General features: G+C 45.1%; 1 protein-coding gene across 6 annotated transcripts in view; it reads left to right on the top strand.

Moving 5' to 3' along the window:
• TSNARE1 (t-SNARE domain containing 1) overlaps positions 1-21943 on the top strand; it is a 232822-nt gene that overhangs the window by 8328 nt on the left and 202551 nt on the right. For 4 of the 6 annotated variants that reach the window (XM_073590429.1, XM_073590427.1, XM_073590424.1 and 1 more), the window contains exons 2-3: positions 7909-7986; positions 9969-10038. In XM_073590429.1, the coding sequence (XP_073446530.1) occupies positions 7909-7986; positions 9969-10038 (148 nt within the window). Of the gene's footprint in view, positions 1-7908; positions 7987-9968; positions 10039-13893; positions 13988-21943 lie in introns of those variants that run through there. The other 2 variants (XM_073590425.1, XM_073590426.1) reach the window with 2 other exon arrangements.

The following is a 21943-nucleotide window of genomic DNA, read 5'->3' as shown; positions in this document are numbered from 1 at the left end:
ATGTACAAAGGCTCGGCAGTGTCGCGGGGGCTCGTCAGCGTCGCGGGGGCTCGTCAGCGTCGCGGGGGCTCGTCAGCGTCGCGGGGGCTCGTCAGCGTCGCCGGGGCTCGTCAGTGTCGCGGGGGCTCGTCAGTGTCGCCGAGGGCTCGTCAGCGTCGCGGGAGCTTCGCTATCTTTGCTTTGCGGATGCATTTCTAGATATGATTACAGCGTTAGTATTGCACCTGGCAGTTGAGCATTGTCCCTAGGGTGAGCGGCTCGCCATCCTCTGCCCCTTACCTCCACACAGGTCATACTCTGTCCCTTGCCACGCACACATCCACTGACAAGTGCTCCCGGCTGTCTACAGACAGGCCCGTCCCCTCTTCTCTGGGGGTGAGTGGGACAGGCCTGCCCCCTCTTCCTCTGGCTTGGGGGGGAGGAGGAGAGGCCCGCCCCCTCTTCCTCTGGCAGGGAGGGAGGAGAGACCCGCCTCTTCTTTCTCTGGCCGGGGGACAGGCCCGCCCCCTTTTCCTCTGGCGGGGGGGAGGAGATACCCGCCCCTTTTTCTGGCCAGGGGACAGGCCTGCACCCTCTTCCTCTGGCAGGGAGGTAGGAGAGACCCGCCCCTTCTTTCTCTGGCCGGGGGACAGGCCCGCCCCCTCTTCCTCTGGCTGGGGGAGAGGAGAGGCCCGCCCCCTCTTCCTCTGGCTGGGGGAGAGGAGAGGCCCGCCCCCTCTTCCTCTGGCTGGGGGGGGAGGAGAGGCCCGCCCCCTCTTCCTCTGGCAGGGGGGGAGGAGAGACCCGTCCTGTCTTCCTCTGGCTGGGAGGAGAGGCCCACCCCCTCTTCCTCTGACTGGGGGGGAGGAGAGGCCCGCCCCCTCTTCTTCTGGCTGGGGGAGAGGAGAGGCCCGCCCCCTCTTCCTCTGGCTGGGGGGAGGAGAGGCCCGCCCCCTCTTCCTCTGGCAGGGGGGGAGGAGAGACCCGTCCTGTCTTCCTCTGGCTGGGAGGAGAGGCCCACCCCCTCTTCCTCTGACTGGGGGGGAGGAGAGGCCCGCCCCCTCTTCCTCTGGCAGAGGGACAGGCCCGTCCTGTCTTCCTCTGGCTGGGGGGAGAGTCCCGCCCCCTCTTCCTCTGGCTGGGGGGAGAGGCCCGCCCCTTCCTTCTTTGGCCAGGGACATGCCCGCCCCCTCTTCCTCTGGCTGGAGGGGAGGAGAGTCCCGCCCCCTCTTCCTCTGGCTGGAGGGGAGGAGAGTCCTGCCCCCTCTTCCTCTGGCCGGGGGACAGGCCCACCCCCTCTTCCTCTGGCTGTTCTTCGTGGGTTCTTGGTTTATGGATTCTAGGTAGTATTTGGGCGCTATATGGCAGTTTTATGGGCGCCTCTTAGGACCGTGCTATGTGGAAGACGTTAGTGGGCCTTCTTGCGGAGTCTGGCCTGATATTATTGGGGCACTATATAGTGCCGTTATGTGGGCTTGGTATGGCGGCTTTATCCTGGCAGTCTATGGACGTGTTTGGCTTCATTTCTCCTAAGGTTCTCAGTTTGATGTCGGCCTCAATCATTTATAAACACATTTTATATAAATATAACCATACTTGTAGAGAATCTGAAACAAATGGCGCGGTGTAGACCGGGGGTCCCACGAGGCGTAATTATCACTCATCAGCAGCGCAATTCATCTGTCCTCTGCCCGGAGACCATCGGGGCTCGCGCTCCCCGCTCCCTCGTGCCGCGTCGGTCGGCCGCACTTTGCCGGTAATGGTTTTGAAAAAAAAAGTAATGGCTAAGTATTATAAATGAGCCTCCGCGCCGGCAGCCGCCGCCTCCGGTGAGAGATTTATGGGGTCTATATTTAGTGCCCCCTCCGGTACACTTCCTGCAGAGATTTATTATTATTTACTCCCGTCTGTTCGGTGGTACGCACAGAGCACCGCTCCGAGGATTCGCGCGGACAGCAGACCTCTGCCCATAAAGTGTCAAGGCAGAGAAGAACAGAGGCCCAAAGTTTCACCCCCGGATCCAAAACGTGGCCAAAAATAATTGGAAAAATTTTTGAAACGCATCTAATATGTTATGTCGCATCCAGAGCTGAAATCACGGTTCTGCCAGTTTCCTCTTTGTAGTCAAAATTCAGGATCCTATATCAATCTGCTGCCGCCTGCAGGACCAACCGATGCACGGACCGATAGTTTGCTTTACTTACCATAGGCCGTACTTCTGTCACATCCAGAGCTGAATTCAAAGTTCTGCATTCCATTGTTGTATCACTGTACAATAAGACAACAGATAAAACTTCGTCTCTAAAAATACTCTCAGATCTGGATGTGACTGGAGTAAAACAGTTCAGTTATTTTTCACTCATTTCTCCAAACTGAATTGTTTTACTCCAGTCACATCCAGAGCTGCATTCAAAATTCTGCTGGTTTCTCGATGCTGCAAGAATTTCGCAACATTACCGTAAAAGTGACAAATGGTGAAATCCAGCTCCAAAATTACTTGCAGCTCTGGATGTGACTGATGAAGAGACCATGAAGGATTTATGTTTGGTTATACTCCAGAGCTGCGATCACAGTTCGTTCACATGAACTGTGTGAAAATCCCCCGTTTCTTCATTGCTTAGTTTTGTACGCAGCTTTGGATGTGACTGGAGTATAATCAGATATGACTATATGATGTAGGTTATGGTTAATGGCCGAAGGGACACAAGCAGCTCTGCCCCGCGCAGCATCACATGCTCCGCTGTGCCAGGCTAATCAAGGCCTTGACCCGTATGTGGAGCAGGAGTCCTGCAGTGCAGAGTATTTCAGGAGAGGAGTCCGCAACATTGATGGCTGTGTACTGGGGAGGACAATGTCAGGAGTGACTGAGATGCCAAGAAATGGGTCTCCAGCAGCACAGAGTGTTTAAGGCTTGCGATTGACGGCACCCCGATCTCATGTGATGACGATAGTGAGGTCAGAGACATCCCCGGCAGTAGGAGTCCAAATTTCCTGCAGGACAGAAGACTTCAGGACTAAGTGGGTCGATCCTGGGAATGAGAGGTAGAGGGGGAGGGCAAGGGGTCCCCAGCGAAGTTGATTTTGTTGAGTGACCCAAGGCGGACTCTTACTTAGTTCGGAGGAGGGCAGTGCTCCCAGTAGCACAGAGGATTTCCAGGCGGTGACGTGGGCTGCGGTGACCTATTGTGATTGTAGGAGAAATCTGCAGTGATCGATACTTTAAGGAGCAAAAAAATAGAAATCATGTATTGAGGAATGGCAGCGGTGCCGGACAGTAGTGGCCGCCTCTGCTCCATCTGCCTCGATCAGTGACGCGCGTTCCTGCACTTCTCTGCCAATCACATCCACCTTATTAATTGCTCTTCACTCCGGATTAACTCTGCGCTCGTCCCGGACACAACGAAAGAAGGAAATAATGAAATGAACATCGGCCGCCATGAAGGTGCGGCGGGAGAACGCGACTCCGTCTGCACAGCCTGTGTCCCCTGGATTCGGCCTCTCCAGTCTAGTTTCTTAGTTATCGGTTTGCGGACAAGCTCGGTGACGGCCAACATGGCCGATGGTAGCGCAGTCGCCACAATCAGTGGGCATCTGTGTCCGGGAAGGATGATTGTGTCACGTAGGAGGAGAGTTATCGGTTCGCGGACGAGCTCGGTGATGGCCAACATGGCCGATGGTAGCGCAGTCGCCACAATCAGTGGGCGGCTGGGTCCGGGAAGGATGATTGTGTCACGTAGGAGGAGAGTTATCGGTTCGCGGACGAGCTCGGTGACGGCCAACATGGCCGATGGTAGTGCAGTCGCCACAATCAGTGGGCGGCTGGGTCCGGGAAGGATGATTGTGTCACGTAGGAGGAGAGTTATCGGTTCGCGGACGAGCTCGGTGATGGCCAACATGGCCGATGGTAGCGCAGTCGCCACAATCAGTGGGCGGCTGGGTCCGGGAAGGATGATTGTGTCACGTAGGAGGAGAGTTATCGGTTCGCGGACGAGCTCGGTGACGGCCAACATGGCCGATGGTAGCGCAGTCGCCACAATCAGTGGGCGGCTGGGTCCGGGAAGGATGATTGTGTCACGTAGGAGGAGAGTTATCGGTTCGCGGACGAGCTCGGTGATGGCCAACATGGCCGATGGTAGTGCATTCGCCACAATCAGTGGGCGGTGGGGACCGGGAAGGATGATTGTGTCACGTAGGAGGAGAGTTATCAGTTCGCGGACGAGCTCGGTGACGGCCATCATGGCCGATGGTAGCGCTGTCGCCACAATCAGTGGGCGGTGGGGTCCAGGAAGGATGATTGTGTCACGTAGGAGGAGAGTTATCAGTTCGCGGACGAGCTCGGTGACGGCCATCATGGCCGATGGTAGCGCTGTCGCCACAATCAGTGGGCAGCGGGGTCCAGGAAGGATGATTGTGTCACGTAGGAGGAGAGTTATTGGTTCGCGGACGAGCTCGGTGACGGCCAACATGGCCGATGGTAGCGTAGTCGCCACAATCAGTGGGCGGCTGGGTCCGGGAAGGATGATTGTGTCATGTAGGAGGAGGTTTGCTTTCTGTGATGGAAATGTGTGTGTGTTGTGAAATGCTTTCAAAGAATGTGTCTAAGCGGCTGCTGCCGTGTGTGAGTGGGACGGCGCGGAGCTGCGCTCATGATGCGCCACTAATTACTCAGAACCAGGTGGGCGGCAGAGCGGGGGTCTCACAAGGGGAAGGGGATTTTCCTTCTCTTCCTTACATGGAGATTGTCTGGTGGAGCAGCAGGTTGTGTGTAGGGAGATGGATGATATATACTGTGGGCGGCACCGGAGTATACGGGTGACGTGCGGGGGATTCACATGCGATGTTTGTGTGGGTAACCCACAGATCTCATACACGGAGCAGGGTGATGTATCATGACGCGCCTGTTGTTTAGGGATACGTACAGTCATGGATGATAGTGTTGGCACCCTAGAAATTGTTCCAGAAAATGAAGTATTTATCTCAGAATCTTATTACAATTGCACGTTTTGTTACACTCAGGTTTATTTCCTTTGTGTGCATTGGAACAACACAAAAACAGAGGAAAAAAGGCAGATTGGAGATAACTTCACACAAACCCCCAAAATGAGCCTTAACTTATTATTTGGTTGCGCCCTTTGGAATAAATATCTGCTATTAATCGCTTCCTATAACCATCACCAAGCTTCTTACACCTCTCAGCTGGGATTTTGGACGACTCTTCTTACAAACTGCTCCAGTTCTCTCATATTTCGTCTTCTCCCATCAGCAATTTTAAGATCTCTCCACAGGTGATCAATGAGATTTAGATCCGGACTCATTGTTGCCACTTCAGAACTATCCAGTGCTTTGTTTCCATCCATTTCTGGGTGCTTATTGAAGTATGTTTGGGGTCATTGTACGGCTGGAAGACCCATGACCTAGGAGACAAGCCCAGCTTTCTGACACTGGGCACTACACTGCAGCCCAAAATCCTTTGGTAATCTTCAAATTTCATGATGCCTTGCACACAGTAAAGTCCTTCCAGTGCCAGAGGCAGCAAAACAAACACAGAAATCTTTGACCCTTGACCTCCACCATATTTGACTGTAGGTACTGTGTTCTTTTCTTTGTAGCCTCATTCCGTTTTCGGAAAACAGTAGAATGATGTGTGTTATAAAAAATCTCTATCGTGCTCTCATCTGTCCACAAGAAGCTTTCCTAGAAGGATTTCTACTTAGTCGCGAACATTTTGGCAAACTGCAGTCTAGCTTTTTTTATTACTCCGTCTCAGCATTGGTGTCTTCTGCAATAGCAGGACCTGTCAACACATAGTTCGCACTGACATTGATGCCCCCTGAGCCTACAGGACAGCTTGAATATCTTTGGACCTTGATTGGGGCTTATTCACCATCCGGACTGTCCTGTGTTGCAACCTTTTATCAATTTTTCTCTTCTGTCTCCGTCCAGGGAGATTAGCTACAGTGCCATGGGTTTATAAACTTCATGATTGTGTTGCACACTGTGGACAAAGGAACATCAAGATCTCAGGAGATGGACTTGTAACCTTGAGATTGTTGATATTTTTCAATCATTTTGGTTCTCATGTCCTCAGACAGTTCTCTACTTCTTTTTCTGTTTTCCATGCTTAGTGTGGCACCCAAAAAAGACACACAATGCAAGGATTGAGTCAACTTCTCCCCTTTTATCTGGTTTCAGGTGTGATTTTACTATTTCCCACACCTGTTATTTGCCACAGGTAAGTGTGAACGAGCATCACATGCTTCAAAAGTTTCCACAATTTTGGAAAGGTGCCAACAATTTTGTCTGGCCCCTGTTGAGGGGTTTTGTGTGAAATTATTTCTAATTTGCCTTTCTTCCTCTGTCTTTTTTTTGTTGTTCCAATTCAAGCAAAGGAAATAAACATGTCTAGAACAAAACATGTGTAATTGCAATAATTTTCTGAGAGAAATACTTCATTTTCTGGAACAAGTTCAAGGATGCCAACACTTTAGGCCATGCGTGTATAAGGCTGTGTACAGTACACATTACATTTAGCTCTACGTGAAGCATATGCATCAGAATATATACAATCATAGATGTATCTGGTACCATATGACCCCATATGATCCATTACATTACTTATCCTGTACTGATCCTGAGTTACATCCTGTATTATACTCCAGAGCTGCACTCACTATTTTGCTGGTGCAGTCACTGTGTGCATACATTACATTACTGATCCTGAGTTACATCCTGTATTATACTCCAGAGCTGCACTCACTATTCTGCTGGTGCAGTCACTGTGTACATACATTACTTATCCTGAGTTACATCCTGTATTATACTCCAGAGCTGCACTCACTATGCTGGTGCAGTCACTGTGTACATACATTACTTATCCTGTAGCTATTCACTGCCATTGGTGACTGGAAACAATCAGCAAGTTTCAGTCACTCTCCTCCCATCTCACCTGAACCCCCATATTATAGTGCAGTTCCATTTCATCAGCTGATTATCCGGCCCCCCTAGAATGAGTTGACGGCCCTATCCGTCCCCCTTTTCACTGATGCATATTTATTACTTTTGCAAAGCTTAGAGGGAGTAAATATAGACTCCGTTAAAGTTACATGACTAATTGGTAGCAGGGAATCCCCACCTCCCATGTCTGCGGCTCCCCTTTCTCCCTTTCCTGCGGTTTCCTTTCCTCCCATGTCTGCGGCTCCCCTTCCTCCCTTGTCTGCGGCTCCCCTTCCTCCCTTGTCTGCGGCTCCCCTTCCTCCCTTGTCTGCGGCTCCCCTTCCTCCCTTGTCTGCGGCTCCCCTTCCTCCCTTGTCTGCGGCTCCCCTTCCTCCCTTGTCTGCGGCTCCCCTTCCTCCCTTGCCTGCGGCTCCCCTTCCTCCCTTGCCTGCGGCTCCCCTTCCTCCCTTGCCTGCGGCTCCCCTTCCTCCCTTGCCTGCGGCTCCCCTTCCTCCCTTGCCTGCGGCTCCCCTTCCTCCCTTGCCTGCGGCTCCCCTTCCTCCCTTGCCTGCGGCTCCCCTTCCTCCGTTGCTTGCGGCTCCCCTCTCTCCCTTGTCTGCGGCTCCCCTCCCTCCCTTGTCTGCGGCTCCCCTCCCTCCCTTGTCTGCGGCTCCCCTCCCTCCCTTGCCTGCGGCTCCCCTTCCTCCCTTGCCTGCGGCTCCCCTTCCTCCCTTGCCTGCGGCTCCCCTTCCTCCCTTGCCTGCGGCTCCCCTTCCTCCCTTGCCTGCGGCTCCCCTTCCTCCCTTGCCTGCGGCTCCCCTTCCCGTGTGGCCTGCGGCGCCCCTTCCCCTGTGGCCTGTGGCTCCCCTTCCTACCTGGCCTGCGGCGCCCCTTCCTCCCTGGTATTGCGGCGCTCTGTCCCCCATGGCCTGCGGCTCCCCCTGTCTCCTGTCTCCTTCTAGATGTCTGTAATACTTTTTTTTTTTCCTTTAACAGCCACTCAGATTGATCCCAATGACCTTGAAGAGCTGTTCCAGATCACTTCGGATGATGTGTTTAATATAAATGCCAACGGTGGGTATGACGTCCTCCGCTAGTCTCTGTCTGGGTGCTGCGCTCAGCGCTGGGTCACCTGGCAGGCTGTTACATATGAGCTGACGATGGCCGCTCAGCAGAGCGCTCACCTGTTAGGAATGTCTGTTGCAGTGTGTCAGGGCAGCAGCCTCTGTGCAGGGCTATCTCCAGGGTTTGTTACAGTGTAGACGAGTGTGTTCAGCAATGTCCGGAGGGTTATTGGGGTACCGCCACAGGCTTAGTGTTCCAGTGTAACAGTGCACAGCCCTGAGCGCAGCAGCGTTGATGAGGGGTTGTTACAGTGTAACCCATCCTATTAAAGTACTAACGCCCCTCATGTCCTGAAGGTTTGTTACAATGCATCAGGATCGGAAATCTGCAGCTCTTCTGATAGTTTGTCACAATGTATCAGTGCCGAGTATTAGCTCTAGAAGTTTTTCTAGAATGGGTAAAGCTCCTGAATGCGCTGACACATTGTATCAAGCCTTGACCTTATGACGGGGTGTAGGAGTAAGGCGAGATTTCAATGTCCATTCACTGATGGCAAGCAGAAATCTTTAAAAATCAATACTATAAAAACAAAGAAAACTGTTACAAGGTGCAAAACTTTTCATTTAGTTATTGGTTAAGCTTTAAGAAGTCGAGAGGTGGGCTCACGGCAGGACGGTGGTGGCGGTCAGGACCTTGGGTTACAGGCAGGACCTGGGGTGGCGGGCAGGATCTGGAGTCGCGGGCAGGACCGGGGGTGGTGGGCAGGACCTGGGGTCGCGGGCAGGACCTAGGGTCACAGGTAGGACCGGGGGTGGCGGGCAGGACCTAGGGTCACAGGCAGGACTGGGGGTGGCGGGCAGGACCTAGGGTCACAGGCAGGACCGGGGGTGGCAGGCAGGACCGGGGGTGGCGGACAGGACCTGGGGTGGCGGACAGGACCTGGGGTGGCGGACAGGACCTGGGGTGGCGGGCAGGACCAGGGGTGGCGGACAGGACCAGGGGTGGCGGGCAGGACCTGGGGTGGCGGGCAGGACCTGGGGTGGCGGGCAGGGCCTGGGGTTGCGGGCAGGACCTAGGGTCACAGGCAGGACCGGAGGTGGCGGGCAGGACCTGGGGTCGCAGGCAGGATCGGGGGTGGCGGGCAGGACCTGGGGTCACAGGCAGGACTGGGGGTGGCGGGAAGGACCTAGGGTCACAGGCAGGACCTGGGGTCGCAGGCAGAACCTGGGGTGGCGGGCAGGGCCTGGGGTTGCGGGCAGGACCTAGGGTCACAGGCAGGACCGGAGGTGGCGGGCAGGACCTGGGGTCGCAGGCAGGATCGCGGGTGGCGAGCAGGACCTGGGGTCGCGGGCAGGACCTAGGGTCACAGGCAGGACTGGGGGTGGCGGGAAGGACCTAGGGTCACAGGCAGGACCTGGTGTCGCAGGCAGGACCGGGGGTGGCGTGCAGGACCAGGGGTTGTGGGCAGGATTGGGGTGACTTGCTCCTATCCCAGCGTAGTGCCAGTGTGTACACACTGTCGCTGTTAGTGCAGTTTTCTGACAGTGGCCGATGTTTGCATGTGCATATATTGATATTAGATCTAGCAGAGCCGAGTTTGTGACGTCCATGCTTCATGATTTGGCAGAAGAGGCACCTTAAGATCTGAATGACTCCATTTATCGGTACAAACTTCCTACACCTGTGACCCTATGACAACACTTCCTGCTCCTGTTGTTATCATATGGAAACCCGCCGTTGCCAATCTCTTCTCTCTCTGCATTGAGATTGGTTGTTGTGTTTCCCTATGATAATGTCATTATAGTGACAAGAAGTGTTGTCATAGGGATAGAAGTGGAAAAAAAACTATACATTAGCGTTTAACTTCCTTTGCTGTATTTTATACTTAAAAAGTTCTCCATAGATCTTCCTGTTGGTTCTAAGTTGCAGTCCCATGTAAATGTACAGCGGGTTTTGTGTATTTAGTTTCTTCTTGTGTCTCTTGTTGACAGTACAGTCTCTGGAGAGACAGCTGCGCTCCTTGGGGACTGCCAGTGACACACAAGAGCTCAGAGACCGCCTGTAAGTCACCGCTGTTTTCTATCATGTGTTTTCCGAATGTAGCGGGCACCGGGGGGATAATGTCTGCAGCCTGCGATCTGCATCTCCTGCCTCCGCAATAGCCGCGTGTCACATTAGTAGGACCCGATTACATCCCCAGAGTCATCGATCTCGGCAGCGTATGTGCTGCCGACAGCACGACAGCTTCGTGGGGGCCACGCAGTCCTCTCGCCATCATTCCGGGCTCATGTACAGGCGCCCAGCACAGTGTATACCGGTGTCGATCGGCGCCCGTTATACAGAGCCGCCAGAATAATCGTGCAGGAACGTATGAGCCAAGTCACGCAAACAGCTCCCCGTATCTCAGCTTCCAGATCCATCTGTCAGTCATCCGTGGATGAGGTCAGGCGGAGAACACGAAAGCTCATTAACACGACAGGAAGGTTGTGAAAGCACAACGACCCCTCGTGCACCCGCTGACACATACGGCGGGCGGTTACACTACTTCACTCGCGTGGATGGTGGGAAGCAGCCGCCACCTCTCCTGGCAGGTGTGGGGCACAACATGGTCACAGTCCCCTTCCCTTCTGGACATTCACATGGTTTTATCCCTCTTATTCCTCCTGGGAATGTGTGAAGCATTGATAGTCGGGTATCACAGGATTCACAGTCGCTCTGTTCACAAAGGAAATGACGCCCAGTTGTCAGTATAGACCCACAAGCAGCAACAGGAGCAGTATAAAGGCTGCCGAGCCAAGAGGATGGCGAGCAGTGTCAGTCATTGGGTTCCATTACAAGTGTTCCACCGTTTGCCTTCTGTATTCTCTGGGTCGCATCATCTGTTGCTGGCTGCAGAATGGGTTAACTGAGAGTCTGTCAGTGAGCTCATTCTCATGGTCCAATGGAAGAGTGTATAGCTCATTTATGTAGCTTTATTCAAGCTATACTCAGCTGACGTATGCTCAGACCACATGTGATAGTGACTGCACCAGCAGAATAGTGAGAGCAGCTGTGGAGTATAATACAGGAGGTAACGCAGGATCAGTAATGTAATGTATGTACACAGTGACTGCACCAGCAGAATAGTGAGTGCAGCTCTGGAGTATAATACAGGATGTAACTCAGGATCAGTAATGTAATGTATGTACACAGTGACTGCACCAGCAGAATAGTGAGTGCAGCTGTGGAGTATAATACAGGAGGTAACGCAGGATCAGTAATGTAATGTATGTACACAGTGACTGCACCAGCAGAATAGTGAGTGCAGCTGTGGAGTATAATACAGGATGTAACTCAGGATCAGTAATGTATGTACACAGTGACTGCACCAGCAGATTAGTGAGTGCAGCTGTGGAGTATAATACAGGATGTAACTCAGGATCAGTAATGTAATGTATGTACACAGTGACTGCACCAGCAGAAGAGTGAGTGCAGCTCTGGAGTATAATACAGGATGTAACTCAGGATCAGTAATGTAATGTATGTACACAGTGACTGCACCAGCAGAATAGTGAGTGCAGCTCTGGAGTATAATACAGGATGTAACTCAGGATCAGTAATGTAATGTATGTACACAGTGACTGCACCAGCAGAATAGTGAGTGCAGCTCTGGAGTATAATACAGGATGTAACTCAGGATCAGTAATGTAATGTATGTACACAGTGACTGCACCAGCAGAATAGTGAGTGCAGCTCTGGAGTATAATACAGGATGTAACTCAGGATCAGTAATGTAATGTATGTACACAGTGACTGCACCAGCAGAATAGTGAGTGCAGCTCTGGAGTATAATACAGGATGTAACTCAGGATCAGTAATCTAATGTACACAGTGTCTGCTCCAGCAGAATAGTGAGTGCAGCTCTGGGGTATAATACAGGATGTAACTCAGGATTAGTAGTGTATGTACACAGTGACTGCACCAGCAGAATAGTGAGTGCAGCTCTGGGGTATAATACAGGATGTAACTCAGGATCAGTAATGTAATGTATGTACACAGTGACTGCACCAGCAGAATAGTGAGTGCAGCTCTGGGGTATAATACAGGATGTAACTCAGGATCAGTAATGTAATGTATGTACACACTGACTGCACCAGCAGAATAGTGAGTGCAGCTCTGGAGTATAATACAGGATGTAACTCAGGATCAGTAATGTATGTACACAGTGACTGCACCAGCAGAATAGTGAGTGCAGCTCTGGAGTATAATACAGGATGTAACTCAGGATCAGTAATGTAATGTATGTACACAGTGACTGCACCAGCAGAATAGTGAGTGCAGCTCTGGGGTATAATATAGGCGGTAACTCAGGATCAGTAATGTAATGTATGTACACAGTGACTGCACCAGCAGAATAGTGAGTGCAGCTCTGGAGTATAATACATGATGTAACTCAGGATCAGTAATATAATGTATGTATACAGTGACTGCACCAGCAGAATAGTGAGTGCAGCTCTGGGGTATAATACAGGATGTAACTCAGGATCAGTAATGTAATGTATGTACACAGTGACTGCACCAGCAGAATAGTGAGTGCAGCTCTGGAGTATAATACAGGATGTAACTCAGGATCAGTAATGCAATGTATGTACACAGTGACTGCACCAGCAGAATAGTGAGTGCAGCTCTGGCGTATAATACAGGATGTAACTCAGGATCAGTAATGTATGTACTCAGTGAGTGCACCAGCAGAATAGTGAGTGCAGCTCTGGGGTATAATACAGGAGGTAACTCAGGATCAGTAATGCAATGTATGTACACAGTGAGTGCACCAGCAGAATAGTGAGTGCAGCTCTGGGGTATAATACAGGAGGTAACTCAGGATCAGTAATGCAATGTATGTACACAGTGACTGCACCAGCAGAATAGTGAGTGCAGCTCTGGGGTATAATACAGGATGTAACTCAGGATCAGTAATGCAATGTATGTACACAGTGACTGCACCAGCAGAATAGTGAGTGCAGCTCTGGAGTATAATACAGGATGTAACTCAGGATCAGTAATGCAATGTATGTACACAGTGACTGCACCAGCAGAATAGTGAGTGCAGCTCTGGCGTATAATACAGGATGTAACTCAGGATCAGTAATGTATGTACTCAGTGAGTGCACCAGCAGAATAGTGAGTGCAGCTCTGGGGTATAATACAGGAGGTAACTCAGGATCAGTAATGCAATGTATGTACACAGTGAGTGCACCAGCAGAATAGTGAGTGCAGCTCTGGGGTATAATACAGGAGGTAACTCAGGATCAGTAATGCAATGTATGTACACAGTGACTGCACCAGCAGAATAGTGAGTGCAGCTCTGGGGTATAATACAGGATGTAACTCAGGATCAGTAATGCAATGTATGTACACAGTGACTGCACCAGCAGAATAGTGAGTGCAGCTCTGGAGTATAATACAAGATGTAACTCAGGATCAGTAATGTAATGTATGTACACAGTGACTGCACCAGCAGAATAGTGAGTGCAGCTCTGGAGTATAATACAGGAGGTAACTCATGATCAGTAATGTAATGCATGTACACAGTGACTGCACCAGCAGAATAGAGAGTGCAGCTCTGGGGTATAATACAGGATGTAACTCAGGATCAGTAATGTAATGTATGTACACAGTGACTGCACCAGCAGAATAGTGAGTGCAGCTCTGGAGTATAATACAGGATGTAAATATCCAGGTGTATTTCCTGTGGGATAGATGACCATGTAAAAGTTTATATTGTGCTTCTGCAGTTCCCGCTCAGCTATTTCTATCTTGCTGTAAAAACAGTTGACAAAGTAAAGTCATGATGTAGATGTTTTACTGAGAACATAAAAAAAAAACCCTCACCATAAAAAAGTAAATATTCAAATCTAGTAATCTCTTTACTCTCAGAGCCGCGCTTTCATGTCCGGATTACAGAGCTGCAGGAATAAATGGCGAGAGCGCAGCGCGAGTTAAGCTCACGGCTGTATGCTGCGCATTCAAGGTATTACTTTGAAGGGATTAGCACATTAGCATGACTCTAAACGACGTGTCAAAGCGTTTATGGAAATTGTCTCCTCTCCCCCCAACACTTCCTCAAAGCCGTATAAGAAATATACATGAGACGCCAGGAAAGGCCTCCCCTCAATTAAACAGACTGACACTTAAAAGCAGCACATGTGCTCTGCCTGGGTGTGAGCTCTTCATTAACTCACCATTAGTTAAATGCCTCCAACCTTTCACTCAATCCATCAAAGTACAGAGAACTGTGAAATCCCCAAATGTGGAAGTGAGGAGCGGAGTAACTACAAGAAACTGATATGTGATGGGAAGGCTGCAGTATTATAGTAGTTATATTCTTGTATATATGGAGCAGTATTATAGTAGTTATATTCTTGTACATAGGAGCAGTATTAAAGTAGTTATATTCTTGTACATAGTGGCAGTACTATAGTAGTTATATTCCTGTACATAGGAGCAGTATTATAGCAGTTATATTCTTGTACATAGGAAGCAGTATTATAGTAGTTATATTCTTGTACATAGGGGCAGTATTATAGTAGTTATATTCTTGTACATAGGGGAAGTAATATAGTAGTTATATTCTTGTACATAGGAGCAGTATTATAGTAGTTATATTCTTGTACATAGGGAGCAGTAATATAGTAGTTATATTCTTGTACATAGGAGCAGTATTATAGTAGATATATTCTTGTATATAGGAGCAGTATTATAGTAGTTATATTCTTGTATATAGGAGCAGTATTATAGTAGTTATATTCTTGTACATAGGAGCAGTATTATAGTATATTCTTGTATATAGGAGCAGTATTTTAGTAGTTATATTCTTGTACATAGGAGGCAGTATTATAGTAGATATATTCTTGTACATAGGAGCAGTATTATAGTATATTGTACATAGGGGCAGTATTATAGTAGTTATATTCTTGTACATAGGAGCAGTATTATAGTAGTTATATTCTTGTACATAGGGAGCAGTAATATAGTAGTTATATTCTTGTATATAGAAGCAGTATTATAGTAGTTATATTCTTATACATAGGAGCAGTATTATAGTAGATATATTGTTGTACATAGGGGGCAGTATTATAGTAGTGATATTCTTGTATATAGAAGCAGTATTATAGTAGTTATATTCTTATACATAGGAGCAGTATTATAGTAGATATATTCTTGTACATAGGGGGCAGTATTATAGTATATTCTTGTATATAGGAGGCAGTATTATAGTAGATATATTCTTGTACATAGGGGCAGTATTATAGTAGTTATATTCTTATACATAGGAGCAGTATTATAGTAGATATATTCTTGTACATAGGGGGCAGTATTATAGTATATTCTTGTATATAGGAGGCAGTATTATAGTAGATATATTCTTGTACATAGGGGCAGTATTATAGTAGTTATATTCTTGTATATAGGGGGCAGTATTCTAGTAGTTATATTCTTGTACATAGGAGGCAGTATTATAGTAGATATATTCTTGTACATAGGGGGCAGTATTATAGTAGTATTCTTGTACATAGGAGCAGTATTATAATAGTTATATTCTTGTACATAGGAGCAGTATTATAGTAGATATATTCTTGTACATAGGGGGCAGTATTATAGTAGTTATATTCTTGTACATAGGAGCAGTATTATAATAGTTATATTCTTGTACATAGGGGGCAGTATTATAGTAGTTATATTCTTGTACATAGGAGCAGTATTATAATAGTTATATTCTTGTACATAGGAGCAGTATTATAGTAGATATATTCTTGTACATAGGGGGCAGTATTATAGTAGTTAAATTCTTGTACATAGGAGCAGTATTATAGTAGTTATATTCTTGTACATAGGGGCAGTATTATAGTAGTTATATTCTTGTACATAGGGGCAGTATTATAGTAGTTATATTCTTGTACATAGGGGCAGTATTATAGTAGTTATATTCTTGTACACAGTGGCAGTATTATAGTAGTTATATTCTTGTACATAGGGGCAGTATTATAGTAGCTATATTCTTGTACATAGGAGCAGTATTATAGTAGTTATATTCCTGTACATAGGAGCAATATTATAGTAGTTATATTCTTGCGCATAGGGGCAGTATTATAGTAGTTATATTCTTGTACATAGGGGCAGTATTATAGAAGTTATATTCTTGTAGATAGGAGCAGTATTATAGTAGTTATATTCTTGTACATAGGGGCAGTATTATAGTAGTTATATTCTTGTACATAGGGGCAGTATTATAGAAGTTATATTCTTGTATATAGGAGCAGTATTATAGTAGTTATATTCTTGTATATAGGAGCAGTATTATAGTAGTGATATTCTTATACATAGGAGCAGTATTATAGTAGTTATATTCTTTTACATAGGAGCAGTATTATAGTAGATATATTCTTGTACATAGGCGGCAGTATTATAGTAGTTATATTCTTGTATATAGGAGCAGTATTATAGTAGATATATTATACATAGGAGCAGTATTATAGTAGTTATATTCTTGTACATAGGGGGCAGTATTATAGTAGTTATATTCTTGCGCATAGGGGCAGTATTATAGTAGTTATATTCTTGTACATAGGGGCAGTATTATAGTAGTTATATTCTTGTACATAGGGGCAGTATTATAGTAGATATATTGTTGTACATAGGGGGCAGTATTATAGTAGTGATATTCTTGTATATAGGAGCAGTATTATAGTAGTTACATTCTTGTACATAGGGGCAGTATTATAGTAGTTATATTCTTATATATAGGGGGCAGTATTCTAGTAGTTATATTCTTGTACATAGGAGGCAGTATTATAGTAGATATATTCTTGTACATAGGGGGCAGTATTATAGTAGTTATATTCTTGCGCATAGGGGCAGTATTATAGTAGTTATATTCTTGTACATAGGGGCAGTATTATAGTAGTTATATTCTTGTACATAGGGGCAGTATTATAGTAGTTATATTCTTGTATATAGGAGCAGTATTATAGTAGTTATATTCTTGTATATAGGAGCAGTATTATAGTAGTTATATTCTTGTATATAGGAGCAGTATTATAGTAGTTATATTCTTGTACATAGGAGCAGTATTATAGTAGTTATATTCTTGCACATAGGGGGCAGTATTATAGTAGTTATATTCTTGCTCATAGGGGCAGTATTATAGTAGTTATATTCTTGTACATAGGGGCAGTATTATAGTAGTTATATTCTTGTACATAGGGGCAGTATTATAGTAGTTATATTCTTGTACATAGGGGCAGTATTATAGTAGTTATATTCTTGTACACAGTGGCAGTATTATAGTAGTTATATTCTTGTACATAGGGGCAGTATTATAGTAGCTATATTCCTGTACATAGAGGCAGTATTATAGTAGTTATATTCCTGTACATAGGAGCAATATTATAGTAGTTATATTCTTGTACATAGGAGCAGTATTATAGTAGTTATATTCCTGTACATAGGAGCAATATTATAGTAGTTATATTCTTGTATATAGGGGGCAGTATTATAGTAGTTATATTCTTGTACATAGGAGCAGTATTATAGTAGTTATATTTCTGTACATAGGAGCAATATTATAGTAGCTATATTCTTGTACATAGGAGCAGTATTATAGTAGTTATATTCTTGTACATAGGGGGCAGTATTATAGTAGTTATATTCTTGCGCATAGGGGCAGTATTATAGTAGTTATATTCTTGTACATAGGGGCAGTATTATAGTAGTTATATTCTTGTACATAGGGGCAGTATTATAGTAGTTATATTCTTGTACATAGGGGCAGTATTATAGAAGTTATATTCTTGTATATAGGAGCAGTATTATAGTAGTTATATTCTTGTATATAGGAGCAGTATTATAGTAGTGATATTCTTATACATAGGAGCAGTATTATAGTAGTTATATTCTTTTACATAGGAGCAGTATTATAGTAGATATATTCTTGTACATAGGCGGCAGTATTATAGTAGTTATATTCTTGTATATAGGAGCAGTATTATAGTAGATATATTATACATAGGAGCAGTATTATAGTAGTTATATTCTTGTACATAGGGGGCAGTATTATAGTAGTTATATTCTTGCGCATAGGGGCAGTATTATAGTAGTTATATTCTTGTACATAGGGGCAGTATTATAGTAGTTATATTCTTGTACATAGGGGCAGTATTATAGTAGATATATTGTTGTACATAGGGGGCAGTATTATAGTAGTGATATTCTTGTATATAGGAGCAGTATTATAGTAGTTACATTCTTGTACATAGGGGCAGTATTATAGTAGTTATATTCTTGTATATAGGGGGCAGTATTCTAGTAGTTATATTCTTGTACATAGGAGGCAGTATTATAGTAGATATATTCTTGTACATAGGGGGCAGTATTATAGTAGTTATATTCTTGCGCATAGGGGCAGTATTATAGTAGTTATATTCTTGTACATAGGGGCAGTATTATAGTAGTTATATTCTTGTACATAGGGGCAGTATTATAGTAGTTATATTCTTGTATATAGGAGCAGTATTATAGTAGTTATATTCTTGTATATAGGAGCAGTATTATAGTAGTTATATTCTTGTATATAGGAGCAGTATTATAGTAGTTATATTCTTGTACATAGGAGCAGTATTATAGTAGTTATATTCTTGCACATAGGGGGCAGTATTATAGTAGTTATATTCTTGCGCATAGGGGCAGTATTATAGTAGTTATATTCTTGTACATAGGGGCAGTATTATAGTAGTTATATTCTTGTACATAGGGGCAGTATTATAGTAGTTATATTCTTGTACATAGGGGCAGTATTATAGTAGTTATATTCTTGTACACAGTGGCAGTATTATAGTAGTTATATTCTTGTACATAGGGGCAGTATTATAGTAGCTATATTCCTGTACATAGAGGCAGTATTATAGTAGTTATATTCCTGTACATAGGAGCAATATTATAGTAGTTATATTCTTGTACATAGGAGCAGTATTATAGTAGTTATATTCCTGTACATAGGAGCAATATTATAGTAGTTATATTCTTGTATATAGGGGGCAGTATTATAGTAGTTATATTCTTGTACATAGGAGCAGTATTATAGTAGTTATATTTCTGTACATAGGAGCAATATTATAGTAGCTATATTCTTGTACATAGGAGCAGTATTATAGTAGTTATATTCTTGTACATAGGGGGCAGTATTATAGTAGTTATATTCTTGCGCATAGGGGCAGTATTATAGTAGTTATATTCTTGTACATAGGGGCAGTATTATAGTAGTTATATTCTTGTACACAGTGGCAGTATTGTAGTAGTTATATTCTTGTACATAGGGGCAGTATTATAGTAGTTATATTCTTGTACACAGTGGCAGTATTATAGTAGTTATATTCTTGTACATAGGGGCAGTATTATAGTAGTTATATTCTTGTACATAGGGGCAGTATTATAGTAGTTATATTCTTGTACACAGTGGCAGTATTATAGTAGTTATATTCTTGTACATAGGGGCAGTATTATAGTAGTTATATTCTTGTATATAGGAGCAGTATTATAGTAGTTATATTCTTGTACATAGGGGCAGTATTATAGTAGTTATATTCTTGTACATAGGAGCAGTATTATAGTAGTTATATTCTTGTACATAGCATAGGGGCAGTATTATAGTAGTTATATTCTTGTACATAGGGGCAGTATTATAGTAGCTATATTCTTGTACATAGGAGCAGTATTATAGTAGTTATATTCTTGTACATAGGAGCAATATTATAGTAGTTATATTCTTGCGCATAGGGGCAGTATTATAGTAGTTATATTCTTGTACATAGGGGCAGTATTATAGTAGTTATATTCCTGTACATAGGAGCAATATTATAGTAGTTATATTCTTGTACATAGGGGCAGTATTATAGTAGTTATATTCTTGTACATAAGAGCAGTATTATAGTAGTTATATTCTTGCGCATAGGGGCAGTATTATAGTAGTTATATTCTTGTACATAGGGGCAGTATTATAGTAGTTATATTCTTGTACATGCGGGCAGTATTATAGTAGTTATATTCTTGTACATAGGAGCAGTATTATAGTAGTTATATTCTTGTACATAGGGGGTAGTATTATAGTAGTTATATTCTTGTACATAGGGGCAGTATTATAGTAGTTATATTCTTGTACATGCGGGCAGTATTATAGTAGTTATATTCTTGTACATAGGAGCAGTATTATAGTAGTTATATTCTTGTACATAGGGGGTAGTATTATAGTAGTTATATTCTTGTACATAGGGAGCAGTATTATAGTAGTTATATTCTTGTACATAGGAGCAGTATTATAGTAGTTATATTCTTGTACATAGGAGCAGTATTATAGTAGTTATATTCTTGTACATAGGGGCAGTATTATAGTAGTTATATTCTTGTACATAGGGGGCAGTATTATAGTAGTTATATTCTTGTACATAGGGAGCAGTATTATAGTAGTTATATTCTTGTACATAGGGGGCAGTATTATAGTAGTTATATTCTTGTACATAGGGGCAGTATTATAGTAGTTATATTCTTGTACATAGGGGCAGTATTATAGTAGTTATATTCTTGTATATAGGAGCAGTATTATAGTAGTTATATTCTTGTACATAGGGGCAGTATTATAGTAGTTATATTCTTGTATATAGGAGCAGTATTATAGTAGTTATATTCTTGTACATAGGGGCAGTATTATAGTAGTTATATTCTTGTACATAGGGGCAGTATTATAGTAGTTATATTCTTCCTGTAGTCAGACCCTGGTTTTTGGTCTTTTGATGTCTTACCTCCGCTGATGACGGGGATGATTTCTGCTGTTCCTCTGTTATTATTTTGTCTTCTGCCTTGTTTGTATGGATTTACCATATTTATATCTTTTCTCTTTTCCCCGTTACGTGAATTGAGGACGGCTCGGCTTCCACCCATTGTATTTCCATGGTTACTGCCATCTTCCATTTCAGGCATTGAACATTAATCCGCTATTTCTTTGTCATGTCCCGATCGTTCGTTTGCACGGATCTCCTCCATTGTTGGTGAATATTCTGCTCTATGTTCATTCTGTAGGACCGCTAATAAGAATTATCTTTGGAAGTCTCTGCTGTTCTGAGTCTCTGCTTGCTGTCAGTGAATGAGGCGTTTTCCACTTGCTCTCGCACCTTCGTGCATCTAGTGCAGGCAATCCTGTGTGTGCTGATCTCCCTCTTGTCCTGGACATCGCACCTGTCTCCTTCTCTGATACATTGCAGCAAACTACTGCTGTATAAAGGCAGGACTTGGTTTGGATTTTTCTCAGGCTTCTGTATTTAGATCTGTTTTCCCATTCAGTGACATGAAGCTGAGATCTTGAGTCTTCTGTCTCTAATCGCTGTATTGAATGTGAGCAGAGACACCAAAGATTTCTGCTGATAATGAACAGATAGTAAATGACACGTCATATCCACAAGCAGCCGCGAGGACTGGACGGTAGTCAACGGGGGACATGATAACATATAGCTGTTAGAAGGGTTCTTCTCCACCCAACCAACAAATCTGGGTGCAAATACTGGTTATTTCTGTGTATCTGAAGTGGGAATGGGCCCAGACCCACTCGCGATACGTGTGCACAACGTGTTTCCTTTTTCCTCTGGCCCTGGCCGCTTTGGCCCCTCCCGGCCCTGGCCGCTTTGGCCCCTCCCGGCCCTGGCCGCTTTGGCCCCTCCCGGCCCTGGCCGCTTTGGCCCCTCCCGGCCCTGGCCGCTTTGGCCCCTCCCGGCCCTGGCCGCTTTGGCCCCTCCCGGCCCTGGCCGCTTTGGCCGGCCCTGGCCGCTTTGGCCCCTCCCGGCCCTGGCCGCTTTGGCCCCCACCACCATTTGCGATATGTCAGTGACGTCTTTTTTCTTTGCATTATACGGTTTCCTCCTGGAGAGGGCTGAATAGCTGTTTT

This window comes from Dendrobates tinctorius, unplaced genomic scaffold (assembly GCF_039654945.1).
Source record: "Dendrobates tinctorius isolate UK_male_01 unplaced genomic scaffold, ASM3965494v1 ptg000116l, whole genome shotgun sequence".
Classification (NCBI taxonomy): Eukaryota; Metazoa; Chordata; class Amphibia; order Anura; family Dendrobatidae; genus Dendrobates; species Dendrobates tinctorius.
This window is presented reverse-complemented; position numbering and strand designations above follow the sequence as displayed.